The sequence below is a fragment of the Poecile atricapillus genome, chromosome W (genome assembly GCF_030490865.1).
Source record: "Poecile atricapillus isolate bPoeAtr1 chromosome W, bPoeAtr1.hap1, whole genome shotgun sequence".
NCBI lineage: Eukaryota > Metazoa > Chordata > Aves > Passeriformes > Paridae > Poecile > Poecile atricapillus.
The window spans coordinates 27,684,662-27,698,820 of record NC_081288.1 but is presented as its reverse complement, the minus strand read 5'-3'; the positions used below and the strand labels follow the sequence as shown (position 1 = coordinate 27,698,820).

At 43.3% G+C, this 14,159-nt stretch overlaps 2 protein-coding genes across 2 annotated transcripts in view; both read right to left on the bottom strand.

The window, feature by feature from the left end:
- Positions 1-8,374, bottom strand: part of LOC131591384 (histone acetyltransferase p300-like) — a 60,354-nt gene extending 51,980 nt beyond the window's left edge. Inside the window, exon 1 of the mRNA XM_058862002.1 lies at positions 7,972-8,374. Within this exon, the coding sequence (XP_058717985.1) occupies positions 7,972-8,065 (94 nt within the window). The 5' untranslated portion in view covers positions 8,066-8,374. The remainder of the gene's footprint in view (positions 1-7,971) is intronic.
- A 79-nt stretch (positions 8,375-8,453) lies between these two features.
- On the bottom strand, positions 8,454-10,576 carry LOC131592078 (uncharacterized). The gene is made up of 4 exons (XM_058863354.1): positions 10,190-10,576; positions 9,137-9,661; positions 8,711-8,823; positions 8,454-8,589 (listed from the first exon to the last, which is right to left on the bottom strand). The coding sequence occupies exons 1-4, from the start codon at positions 10,574-10,576 to the stop codon at positions 8,454-8,456; spliced, it is 1,161 nt and encodes a 386-aa protein (XP_058719337.1).
- Between the last annotated feature and the right edge of the window lie 3,583 nt (positions 10,577-14,159).

Genomic DNA, 14,159 nt, shown 5'->3' with positions numbered 1-14,159 from the left:
TAATGGGAGGTGATCTCTTGCTCAACAGCAACTGAGAATTCGTGTTCTGTATTATGCTATTTGAGTAACAGTCTTCAGCATTAGACTTCAATATTAATTCTGTTCCCTGTAAGAAACTGGGAAAGCACTGCCATCTTCCTTCCCTGCCAATCCAGAAAAAAACCTGAATTTCTTCACTACATCAAGAAACATTGTATTTTGAGGTAAGAGACTGTAAATCATACAAACAGAAAACATATTTAAAAAACCTTATTCGAAACACCTGGAAGACAACAAACACAAAGGCTCAAAATATGTTGCCACATTATGGTAGCAATTTCTGGCACAAATATTTTTAAAAACGGCTAAGCATTTGTTGATCAAAGCCCAATTCACTATCTAGAATGTACATTATTCCAATATTAAGTTGTAACAACCAGGCATAAATGTAAATACAAATGTGAACAGCAACAACAAAAATCATTCTAAAGCAGCAACAGCATATCATTCAACATCTACTGAAGTCCTAAAATTAGGACTTCGCTCTCTCAATTTTTTAAGCTATTCTAATCTCTATTCAAACACTGGTGTCAAACACATCAACTTTTGCTTAAGGACAATAGTCTTAATTTCGTGAAGTCTCAATAATCTGCAAGTTTAAGTCATACTTTTCCCAAACTAATATCAACTGAAATGCCTATTTAATAGACTCTGATTGATGCATGTTTTTTGCAGCTTTAGAATAAAATAGTATTTATAACAAACTTTTCAGTTTCATATTCAAAGTTCCTCAAAAAAACAGTATTTAGAGATACAGATGATAGCAGGAGTTAACCACAGAAAACCACAGTGAAAAGACAATGGTTATGAGTCTGGAATATATAATTGTAATTGTTCTAGGGAAAGAGAAGTGGTGTAATCATATGGAAAAGACTGGGGTCAAAATTCAGGAATAGGGTATGTTTAAAGATTTAATATTACTTAAGGAGGAATTGCAGAGACATTTCTATTTATGTACCTGTTTATTCATGCTGTTATACAAAGGCACTTGTCTTGCCAACACTGATAACCCACATAATATGAAGTTTTTACATTTTAATTCCAAAATGCTCAAGTCAAACCATCATAACTTCCTTATGAACATGTTGCTATTTACATAAATTTCATTGGGCTACCTTTAACTTCAGTCAAAAGTCTCTAAATTAGTATTCTTATTCCCAGTGGCATCTGTGTATTCACACAGGTCTAGAAAGTTAGAGAAGCTGGTGAACAAAAACTGGGTACATACAGACAGGATGGGAACACCCTCATGTACACAGAACACACTGAATCCACTTTAGAAGTGATTACAAATGTTTCAAGAAATAGTAAAGTTCATTTCATTGTCAAGTTAACAACGACTTTGAAATGATGCAATCTGCATATACAATTACCAAGAAGTCAAGTCACTTTTCTGAGTTCATTCCCCATTACTCCAGAATAAAAGCAAAAAGCAATGCTGAATTTATGTACAGAAAACATACAAGTAAACAAAATAACCTAAGTCAGCAGATCAGATTTCCTTATCTGAAACCAGTAATAGTCCAGATTTACTGAAATTACATTCAGCAACATGTAAAAGGGAGTTTAGCTTCAGAAAAATTTGTACTGAGCAAGCCATATATCAGCATTTTGCTGGAATTTTACTTTTTATTAGGATTCCAAAAAGGAAAAAACCCTGAAAATAGCTATCTTTTCATTCATTAAAACAGTAGGAGTGTGTTACAATCTCTCTTAAAACAAGATAAATTGTCTATTCAGTGGTATTTTGAAGTCCTACAAAACAAGAAACACCAAATCTTGATTCTGCAAGCAGAGAAAGAGGCAGTACAGAGGTGTTTCACAGCATCAAATGGGAAAGAGCTAAATCTTTATCTGCCCCATCTCACAACGACCACTAATAGAAAATAATCTGTTTTTCAAGGTTCTGTATCTAACTTGCACTTTTTAATGAAAATCTTAGACTGGTCTCCAACTTCACATGCTTGATGTCAGGTATGTTTACAGGAGCAACAAGTTACTGTGGTTTGAGACCCCAAAATTCAACACTCCTAATTTTCTTCAAAAAGATTTGGAAGAAATAGGTGCTTGAAGGAGAATATTGTACATTGAGTTTTTAAGAGAACTTTAAATACATTCATATGCTAGTGCATTTAAAGAAAACTTGTTGCTGTTTAGGAAGAGAATGATAGGTTGCCTGATACTGTTCAGGGGGAGGATCTCTGCCCTAGTTTAAGTTCTACAAATTCAAGGCAGACACAGAAGTTTTTTATCAGGCACACCACCATATGCAGAGACAGATGTATTTTACTTCAGCCTGCTGCTACAGTTTAAGTGAAGACAGAAAAACAAAATCCTTGGAGACAGGTGTGCATTGTTTAGTTGTCAGTGAAATCTATGCAGCAAAATTACTCCAATTTGTCAAACTATAAATGTAAGTTATTTTTGGGCAAACCCTCTCAGAAGGACCACAAATTCAAGAGATGAGAAAGGTTGAAATAGTATCATTACACAGTTGGAACAAGCACTGAAAGGCTGCTTCTGCTAAGCAGCTAAGAAAGACACTGAGGTGACACCCTGGAGGATGATCAAGTAGCCTACAGAGAAGATGCAGGAAATACACACTAAATCATACAAAATTCAAACTTAATAATAAAGTGGTTTTCTCCAAGTTATAATGATACAAAAAACCAGAATTCCTACAGTAGAAGTTCAGCATTTGGCCTCAGTATCTTATTAGACCCACATCCCCAAAAAACATATACTAAAACCTAGAGTCTGATAGACCCTTCCCAGATACAATTTGGTTTTCTGCAAAAAGTGACCAATAAACTGAACTCAAGGCAAGCCCTGCTCTATGACTGTGAGGAACAATATGTAAAAATTGGAAGATTTTTTTTTTAACTAGGATTTAAATTCCCAAGTGTTTTCCCAAACAGAAGTTTTTCCCTGCAATATTAAACTTGCAAATCTAGTTTTAAATTGCAATTGTATACTGGTTTTCCAGTCTCAAAGGCTTTTTATTGCTAAGTGCTCAACACTCAGTTTTACATCGTGGTATGTATGGTCCTTGTGTTGGAGTGAGCATTCATTTTTTTTAATTAGGTACCTTTCTAACACTGCTCAGAAAAAGTACCTACCTATGCCAGAGTCTACATGGTGAAAGACACGAAAGAATAGATACAGCACTTTGGAAACTTATAAGGCTCAGAAGTCTGCAAGATTTTCTTTAAAAAAAAATCACTAAGCACTATATGAATGACTGGTTTACTTATTTAAATAAGTCTCACAGACTTAAATTTTCTTAATTTATGTTTATTCCTAAAACAGTTACTTTGAGAGCCTGTTTAGCTACACAGAAAACATTCATTTTTGTCACACAAGCATCCACCACTACAATACTTGACTTATAGTATATGCTATCCATCATATGACATTTTAAGGCAAAACCAGCAAAAATATGGCTTTTAACAAGAAGGGATGAAAACATCATTTAAGTGATGGCTGTAAGTTAAATGTAGTTAGTCAATCTTTAACGTTCGCTAGAAAACAGATTGATGAAAAGTTGTTAATTTTAAATGTAGTACGTACAAACACCAGCAAAAACCACACAGCTTTCAGAAAGAGACTTGAAAAGGGCAGTGAGGCAAGATTAACACAACTCATTTTGAGAAAAGAAACATCCTGATCCATTCAGAACAAATGAAAGATGAGTATCAGTCAAAACTGCAATAGTCCAGAAGAGAAGTTAAAGTTACATTACAGGTCTTAGACCTTTGATGTGAGGGAAGAGTAAACTTTCAAAGGTTAGAAACAGCTCCTGACAAAAAGGAACATCCAGGCTTTACAAAAGATGGATATTTCAAGGGAGATTGAAGATGTGCTACCGCGCAGAGAAACGTGACTTTTGGATATAGTAAACTGAAGGATATTGAGGCACATACCACAAATACACAAATGCCAACTAATTGTAGACAATTGACTTCCAGTGTCCCAGCAAGCCCAAAACACTAAGCCCTTAAAATCTTATTTTCAGATCTAGCAGCCTAAAGACATGATACTATACAAGCACACTGCAGCAGGGGGTGTACTCCATTTTTATTCTGTGAAGAAACACAGCAGTTCTGAACCCAGAGCCCAAATCACTTTCCCAGTTCACAGAAAACAGGTTATTTTTAAGCAAGAGAAGTACATGGGCTCTGTGTGTGTGTGTGTGTGTAAAATACAATTAAACTCTCCTGCCCTGAATATACCACATAGAAACCTGAACATAGCAATTTCAGCACAGCTGCATTAATGCAGGAAAAGTTAAGGGATTCATGAATAAAAAGACATCTTTCCCCTTTCCCCCCAAAAAAAAATCCCAAAACAAGTGATTTAAAGCATCCAATTAAGAATCTATCTTTATGAACAACTTTCACTCATTTTATTCCAAGAGGTAATTCCTCACGATGCACTCATGGTATTCTGCTGTAGTGGGGGTACTAAAATGCACCAGTTTGCTAACATAATGTTTAAGAAAGTCTTGTTAGAGTAGGTGAAACATATCAAAAATGTTGCTACCAGTTCGGAAAGGTAAGCAAAGGAGCTACATTGGCAATGTAGCCAGTTTCATCTTCTATCAATGTAACCCAATGTAATCCTGCTGGTACAAAAGTGTGACAAAGTCATTGTTGTTACCAATAGATGATCCCACTCTAGAGTTGTATTGGCCCTCAGAAAACTTAAGACCAGGACAAGATATATTGATCATTACCATTCTTCTTCGCAACAAATTTAACACCTAAACCGGAAAGGGGGGGGGGGGGGGGGAGGGAAGTTGTAGAAAAACCTGTGTAGTTCAAGGGAATCCCACACAGTCCTGTCTCTGAAATTATTCCACAGCTACACAACGTTAAAGAAAAAATGAGACCATTCAAAAATTCTAATATACTACATTGGAAGTACCAAGACTTTCTAAACTACTTCAAAATATTTATTATAAGATGTGCTACAAACATTTCAGTTTGCCTACTAAAGTATGAACTGGCATTAATAAAACAACTTAAAAGCACACTAACACAGTATGTTCCATGGCAAAGGAAATTCTGAGCAGGGAACACATGAACCATCTATAACTTTTAAGACAGAAGATGCAGCACTGCAACAGAAGTGGGAAATGCAGCTATATTCAGCTGCTGCAAATAAATCAAGCATATTACGACAATCACTCCTTACTTTTTAGGAGAAAGCCACCAATGTTAGAGTTTAGTGTATTCCAGGCCCAGAATATGAGTATCATCCAAGTCTACAGTGAAAGCATGAGTTAGAGACTCCTCTTAGTCTTCAATACAAATATACTTAACATCTGCAAGTTTGGGAATAACTTAACAGGAGTCAATCATCATCTTTACGTATCTAACAAACTAAAACGTTTGAGATTAAGAAACTAATCAAAAAGTTAACAGCAAAAACAGCACTAAGCACAGGTGCTGCAAAAAGTTTCATGAACAGTGCAAATTTCTTTCTCCTTCCCTCTGATGGTGCTGAGAAACTAACAGTTTCAAAAAGAGTGCTTGAGTAAGTACATAAGCACCATGTTACTTATTTCCTATAATTATCCAAGGAGTAGGGACAATACAAGATTCTATATGTGGAATTTACTTAATAACAGCTGCTTGCACTATTTCAAAGCAGATTTAGCAGATAGGTTAAAAAATTGTAAACTTCAAAGCCATTTCCCACAACACAAGTATGACAAAACAAACTGCAGTCACAAGCAGCAAATGAAAAAATATAACCCTCAAAATACATTCATTGGTTCATGGGTTGGATTTTATTTACAGAAATAGGTATTATATGTCATGTTAAAAAACATTGAAAGTAAAACTGTCCCATATTCATATAATTAGTTGGCAATAAAAAAAAAGAAATAGCCAGAAAATTAAGAACTCTTTAATAGGTCTTATGCAGCACATATTAAGTGCTTGCAATACTATAAACCTCTGCTATTAGGTGATGACAGTCCAAATCACTTTGGGAAAAATTGAAACTGTCTGAAACTTACTGAAACTCCCCAGTCCCTAGTGTTTCACCAAAACTGTAAAAAGTTCATTTATTAACTATAAAAACCTGCCCAGTAAGTTAACAACTAAAGACTCAGAATTCTGTGAAAGAGTACACCTGATAAACTGAAATACATTCACATCCAACCCTTATTTGATCACAAATGTCCAAACTTAGATGTATGCATACATATGACATATGAATCAAAACGTGCCTTTAACTTTCATATTTTTACAGTATCAGAACTTTTCTCACAAAATATTATTTCACCTCTCCAAATAGAGCAAAAATAACCACTATCAAGACAAATAAAAAATGATTACTATTGAATTAACCACTGTTTTCCAGATGTAGCACAAAACCAGACAACAACTAGTTCTAGTTAAGAGTAGTTTCTCCAACCCTCTTCTACTCTTACTAGAGACCTGTTGATATAAGGAATAGTCATGTCCTCCAATTACAACATAGTATTGGCTGTATTTAATATGCACTAAAAGTCACACACAAATTTTTCAAAACTAATATGTCATTCACCAAGAATAGAAAAGGCAAAATCAAAATTTTGGAGATGATCCCCAGTAGAATCACACTCACTCCTCAAAGACCTGCTGTTAAAACTTGGTGTTAACTGTCAAAGAGAGCTTTTCAGAGAGAACAAACCAAACCAAACCAACCAAAAAAACCCAACACCACCAACAACAAAACTACTCTTCCCTTTTCTTGCCAGTTGTTAACTGCATTGAACAAGAGCACTGGTGCCTTCAGAAATGCCACCACTCACCAGACTGGCAGGAGGAGGCCTCCTCCATATCCCATAGGCTAATAGGATCTAATATGAGTTCAAAGAAACTCCTGTGGGACAGGTAACAGAGTATTCTCATAGCAGAATGACACCAAATACTCACCTACTTCGCAAGAAGCATTAAAAAGCTGAACAGCCCTTTGTTACTTTCTCCCCCCTCCCAATACCACCAGTTCATATTTGCTAGGGATTGGGACACCTAAAATTTCCATTCTCTAGCTTGCCTTCGAAGCATCACCAAAGACCTTTGCAGGACTGCAGAGACGTCCCTTTTCTCTTCACAGATCTTAAGACTACAGGAGAATTTCAGACATTTTGGTCTAGCAGCAAAGAAACAGGAGATGCAAGATTAACTACACTCCATATTGATTCTTAATGCAAATAAGGTGAAATAAAATTTCATCTCTAAGAAGATAAGAGTCTCAATAAACCTTATGCTTCAAGCATGGCATCTGGATTTTGGTTTTAGCTGTTTTTCCTAAAGCCGATGGGCTATTTGAATCAGAAAAGCAGTATTTTGATACACTTCTGTAAGGAACAAGAAGACTGTAAAAAGTAAATCATATAAGCAGACTGCACATAAGAAGGGAAAAAGAAAAATAGCAGAGAAATAAATCACTCGTTTCTAAACAAACTGTAAAAGAACCCCATATACGCAAAATAAAATACAAAACCAAGACATTTGTGTGTACACACGTGATTTAACAATAAAATATACAAAAGCACCGTCTTTAGCAGTACTTCGTTTTCTGCAACTGGCATTATGTTTAGCAAGGAGCTCGGTAATCGCTACTATTGTGAAAGACACGAAAATGACGAACTGTTAAGTTCTATCTGCAGCTGATCAAAAGCACAATAAACTGAACAGCTTTGCTTTCAATCACTTCCAAAAAAACAGAAGGGCAAAAACATCCGAACACCCTCCCTATGCCATTAACGCAAATAGCTTCAAACGGAGCGAGAACAGGCGAAACAGACGCGAAGGAGAAAGGCAGTCTCGAGCTAAGAGCAGCAAAAGGGAGGAAGAGATTTAGGCAAAATCGGGGAGAAAGGGGCAGTAATTGCGGCAACGAGAAGCGGGGAGGGTCTGGGGCCCCGAGACTGACCTGTGCCGTCGCTGGCGGACACGGAGAGCGCCGGTGAGGAGAGTTTAGGCCGCTTGGCTGAAGGCGGGCCCGGCTCCACCACATTCTCGGCCATTTTTAATTTTTTAGACAATCACTCAGAGCAGAGAGAAGGTGGGGGGTGAACCCCAAAACCTTCGCGTTCTTCTGGGGCCCCGAGTCAGCTGAAGAACAACAATAACGCCGAGAGCTAGCGAGGAGGATCTGGCGGAGAAGGGGGGCCAAGTTCCCCTTTTTCTGCTCCTCGGGCTCTGGGAGGGCGGCAGCGGAGAAGCCGGGAGAGGTGGGAGCTGGAGCGGGAGGGGGTGAGGCCTCTTCCCCCAGGCGAAAGGGCTGAACGAAGATAGGAAGAGCAGGTAAAGCCCCCGCCAAAAAAAAAAAAAAAAAAAAAAAAAAAAAAAAAAAAATTAAAAATAAAAATAAAAAAAGGAGGCTGGTGATTTTTTTTTTTTTTTTTAGTAAAATTAATCCCGGCTGTTGTGCTGGTGCTTCCTCGCCGCCGCCACCATCATCATCTTCATCCTTCGTGGGGTCTCCTCCTCCTGCTGCCTCCTCACCGCCGCCATCAGCCTCTTCCTCCTCGGCGCCGTCCTCCTCCTCCTCATCGCCACAAGGAGGCGGGCGAAGGAGGGGAGAGGAGGAGGAAAAAAGAAAAAAAGATCACCGTCCTCTAGCAGCGGCTCCTTCCCCCTCCAACACCACCCTGCGAAAAAATACCCACCGCCAGCGACAGGGCTGGGGGGGAGGCGGCGGGGGGAGTGGCACGGCGTGCGCGGGGTCCCCAGCTCCACTCGCTTCTTCCTCGCCCGTCGCTAATGGCTGCAGAAAGGGGAGCTGTAAGGATGAGGAGGGTGAGGATAAGTCCCAGGAGTCTCCGCTTCACATCTTGTTGTGCAGGGAAGGAGGAGGGGTTGTTGTCCTGATGGAGGCAGCACCGATCGCGGGATGGGAAGGTGGGGGGCGGGTTTCAACACCCTTTCTGCCCCCCCTTTTTCCTCTTCTTTCCCCTTCCTCTTTCTCTCGTTCGCAGTAGCAGGCTGCCCCCCCTCTCCGGCGCAGGCAGAGGGGCCGATCCGACAGCAGCGGCAGGAGGAGGAGGAGGAGGAGGAGGAAGAAGAAGCCGGCCCCTCCCGCCCTCTCTGCCTACCTTCCCCCTTCCCGGGCGGCCGAGGACGGTGGCAGGGAGGGGGCTGCCTGTCTCAGCTCCCCCGGACCCACGGGCGATGCGGGGCACGATGAGCGAGGGAGGAGACCCTCGGGCGCGGTGGGGACTCCCCGTTCGCCTCTGCGAGGGTGGGGAAGGGAGCGAAGAGGTTTGTAGTCGGGGTGGGAGGGGAGGCCGCGCAGCGACCCCTCCGAGAAGAGGAGAGGTAAAATTAAAATAATAAAACAGGAGAAAAATCACGGCGGGGGAGGCGGGGGGAATTCGCTCCGGAATGGCCGGGCGGGGGAGGGGGTCCCCGGCGCTGCCCGGCGGGGGGGGCCGGGGCGGGACGGCGGCAGCGCGGGGGCCGAGCGCAGGCTCCCTACTGCCCCTGCCTGGCGCTCCGGGGGCGTGTGTGCGGAGCGGGCAAAGCGGGGGCGGAGGGCAGCGCGGGGAGAGAGAATTCCGGGAAAAGGAGAAGAGAGAAAAGGAAACAGAGAGAGAGGAAATAGCGAGGGGACGGGCAGGCTAGGGTTGGGGGGGGGGGGGTGTCTGGGCTCCTCGCTTCTCTCCCCGTCCCCTGTCCGAGCCCCTGGATCTCTGTGCGCTGCCCTCCCCCTGGTTCGCCCCGTCCGCTCGGCCTCTCGCTCCCTTCTCCTCCCTCCGTCGCTCACACACAAACAAAATGGCGGCTGTTGTTCCTTCGCTCTCCCGAGCCCTCGGAGGGAAGCGGCGGTGGCGGCGGCGGCCGGAAATGAGCCAAGAGAACGCGGGGGGCGGGGCCGCCACCGGGGGCGTGGTCAGCCCTGCGGGCGGGGACACGGCGGGGCGGGGCCCGGCGGCGCTAGCGCACACAATGGAACGCGGGGCGCCGGCGGGCTGGGGGGGGTGGGACCGCCCCAGCCGCCGTCACGAGACTGCGTTCATCCAATCACCGCTCGCCTCTCGCCCGGCTCTTCCGCAAACTCCTGTGGCCCCGCCCCTTAAAGGCGAAGGGTTTTTCCCTTGGAAAAAAGGGGAAAAAAAAAGGCTCCTTCTTCCTGCCCCGCCCCACACGCCCTTATCTGTCGGCCGAAAAGTGCGCGGCGTAGGCCCGGGGAAGGCTGGCCGGACCCTGCGGCCATTCTGGCCTCCTGCACCACCCGGTGTCTGCTGCCCGGCTCGGTGGGCTGAGGCGCCAGCTGGAAGAGCGCGGTTCTTTCGCCGCCGCCCTCCTTCCTTCCCTCCCGGCTGCCGGCTCCCGGCCGGTTCCCCGCGGCGCCGGCGGGCGGGGCGCTCCTGCCGCCGATCCCGGGCCGTGCTGCGCCACAGACATGGCAGCCCGGGCCGGCAGTCCCTGGCCAGCGAGCAAAGGGGCTGCGGGGCGAGGCCCGCGCCCCGAGGTGGGCGAGTGCGTGTACGAATCACAGAATAAGTTAGATTAGAAAAGACCTTTGAGATCATCGAGTCCAACCTGCGACCGAGTACCACCGTGTCAACCAGACCACGGCACTGAGTGCCACGTCCAGTCTTACGTTAAACACCCCCAGGGACGGAGACTCCACCACTCCTGGCAGCTCCCAATGCCTAATTGCCCTCTCTGTGAATAAATTCCTCCTAATCTGGGAGCGCTCTGTGCTGCCCATCCCGGGGGCGTCCAGAGCTGCCTCAGGCTCCCGTCGGCGTTATAAAACATAAACGAAAACCCCAAAACCCCACACTAGTATGCCAAAGGGTAAATAAGCGCACAAGCCCCGCGCTCTCTGCCAGGCCCCCGCGCTTGCCGGAGATGGCGCAGGGCACGGTTTGAGGGATCGCAGAGCCCTGACAGCGCACCCGCCCCTCAGAGGGGCTGTCGCAGGCACAGGTGACACTAGCGCGGTCCTTCCCCAGCCCTCTCGGCCCCTGAGCCGTCACAGAGGTTACGGACCCGCCACGAGTTTTCCTCAAATCTCTGAGGGCTCGTCCGTGAGGAAATGCCCCAACCCGGCATTTCCCTTCGGTGCGTTTGGACTCCGTCGGGCCGCACACCATTACGGGATAGGAGTGGAGGGGAAATGCAGGCACGTGCGTGTTTTTAATGGAAAATCAGGGGGTGTTGATCCAAAACCGGACATTTGCGAGGCGGACTTCCCTTGCCGCTCACCCGCAGGGCTGAGCTCTCTGCAATCCACGTAAGAGCCGAAGCAGGTATTTGGGAAGAGCCTAGACTAAACACAGAATCCCTACTGCAGCCTGCAAGAGGAGTCTACAGGCGGGAGGAGATTCACAGCCCTGTAAGTTATCCACCAGCTCCCTCACATACTCCCACTCTTCAGTTTCCCTTGTTTGGGTTTTACATTAAGCAAGATTGTTCTTGTCTCCCCCAGCACAAAAAGGAAAACACAAACCACTCCAAAAATGCCCAAAGATTGGATTAGCCTTCCTGAAAAGTCTTGAAGGCATAGGCAGTACGCTAAGAGAGGTGGAGGGAGCCTTGCAAGGACAAATAAGCCTCAGGAAAATATTCTGTAAAGCAGAAAGTCTCAGAACTAAAGCTGTCAGGGCTAACAGCCTTAAATTTACCAGTGATACCTTAGAAACTATGTTAGTGGTTCTCACAGCTTTTTTTGCCTTTTATTGTTTCTAAATTTCCCAAAATATTCCAGTTATAGAGATTTTATATTACCTCAATTTTTTTTCAGAATGACTGTTTTCCTTGTTTGCGAAGCAAGTTTTTAACACGGCTAAGTCTTATTTTAACCTTTTCGTCTCCTTAGAATTAGAAGTTGGCTGAAATAAATCAATATAAAGTTGTCAGACTATCTGGAGGCCCTTAGTCCACAGTTCAATAAGGAATCAGTGCTGGCTTTATAAAGATGCTGAAGTGCACATAAACACCTTAATGTTTTTAGAAGTCAGGTCCTTACTAAACAAGTTTGGATCAAAGAAAATGTGTCAAGTAAGAGTTTTGTGGCACTTGTTCCTGTCTAGAGACTAGATCCTCCCACATAATTCACCTGAAATTGTGCTGACAAACAAAATTGTCTTTTTTGTTTTGTTTTTGTTTTTTGGTGCAGCTTAGCCCCTGATCTGGCTACCTGTATATCTATCCTTGAAAAGACTTCAGGAAAGCATACCTGAACTGTGGGAAACTTAAACATTTACATAAATGCTACCAAAGCAACGTATGTCTTTTGAATATTAATTATATATATAAGGGATTAGCTGATACTTTAGTAAAGCCATAACTCTGCCTTGCAAGCTTCCTATCCAGTAGAATATCTTAGTTCTTTAGTCACTAGAAGGTCATATTCTGTTGGCTTTCCACATTAGAGATTTAAATGCAAGCTGAAGTATATGGAAAAGAAATAGAAAATAATGTTATTTGTGTGGTTTTTTTTTTTTCTAAAAAAGAAGGCATCAAAAATAAAAGAAGGAGGAAGAAAGAGGAAAGTCAGGAAAATAGGGTTATGATAAATCAAATATGTATGTGTATATATATATATAAACAATGACAAAAAACTCTTCAATATCTGTTAAGTTTTCTGAAATCACTGCTGTTTTCTTAAATGCACCTTAGTACACACACACAACCCATGCCAGATAACATTACTGGAAAGCAATAACAGAACACAAAACATACTAAGAAGCAAATACATAAACCTATACAAATAAAACCAGAAGGATATCAAAATATTAGAAGTAAAGTACATTTACCAAAAAACTTCTCTTTGCTTCAGTTTCCCCATTATTACAGCAAGGACAGTAATATTTATCCCTTGAAAATACCTAGAAGAATTGATTAACTCATTATTGTCAGTAATTACCATAGTCGTTACGTACTTTAAGATAACTGGATGAAACTACCATAAGTCCAGTTAAAATGAGAATCTGCTCAGGAAAGCAATCAGAGAGGAATGCAGAGCCTTGAACTCTTATCGTGGGATCTTGTTTGGCCTTATCTGGTAGTTACTGAAATTTGTAAGCATGCCCAGCTGCTTTGAGGGCTACAAAGAACAATATAAGATCCCTTTGTACTGAAAAGGTCAACGTGATGGTCAGAGCTCAGTAGCCCAGCTTGAGTGAGATGAGCAGGCAAAGGAATAATCATCTCCTTTGGCCCAGAGGGAGCTGGGACTGTGGCCTTCCCCTTCCAGCTGCTGGATGGAGAAGCAGTGTAAGATCTCAAAGTCAACCAGCCCCCTCCTGGTTGAACACTGCTCAGGAAATCACTTGTACCAAATAATACTTCCCTGCTCCCCCTCAGCAGGATTTGTCCCATAGTCCTGTGGCCCTTCGAGTGTCTCTGAGAGATGTGGACTCTTGGAATGGAAAGCAGGAGCCAGGGACAGAGCACTCCCATTTTCTCAGTCTTGTTTCTGCTTGTAGTTTCCAGCTCTATTATCTTTTTTCCCTGAGCTTTCCAAGGTTGCTGTTCATGTCTGGCAGGTAACTTCTGTTCCTTAGCTACCTCCTGCCACTCTGAGCACTCTGCTCACACAGCAGCTGGGGAGGGAGGAGGAATGTTCCCCTTCTTTGTACCAGTGAGAGGGTCCTTCCTTGCACAGGTCAGAGGGATGAGGAAATGATTTAAGGCTGCAATTTTTGCAAGTAATGCCAGGGTGCAGCAAGAAAAGCTGGAAAGCAAGAGCCAGCTGTGCCAGGGCAGAGAACATTGCTTAGTGCAGTGTCAACATTAAAACCCAGCAGCGTTTTGATATGAGAGAAATTTTATTAAAACCATAAGAAGCGACCATCCAATAGTTGGTTCTTTTTTGCTTTTAGCGTATACATAAAAGAAAGGGCTGGCGTTCTGACAGCGAGCAAAATGCTTTCAGTCCTCAGTCTCAGAAACACAGGCTTCCTCGGTCACACAGTTTTCAATAGCTGCAAACACAGAGTTATGTTGCTAAATGTTAAGGGCTCAGCTGTTTACCAGAAGAATGTTTCCTCCCTGGGACACATGGTTTCGCTTAAAAGAAGTTCTCCCAAAAACCCCACTTTATTTAATTACTAAATGCAACATTATAGTCTAACAAACATGCCATGCTGTCTTCCCTTACAA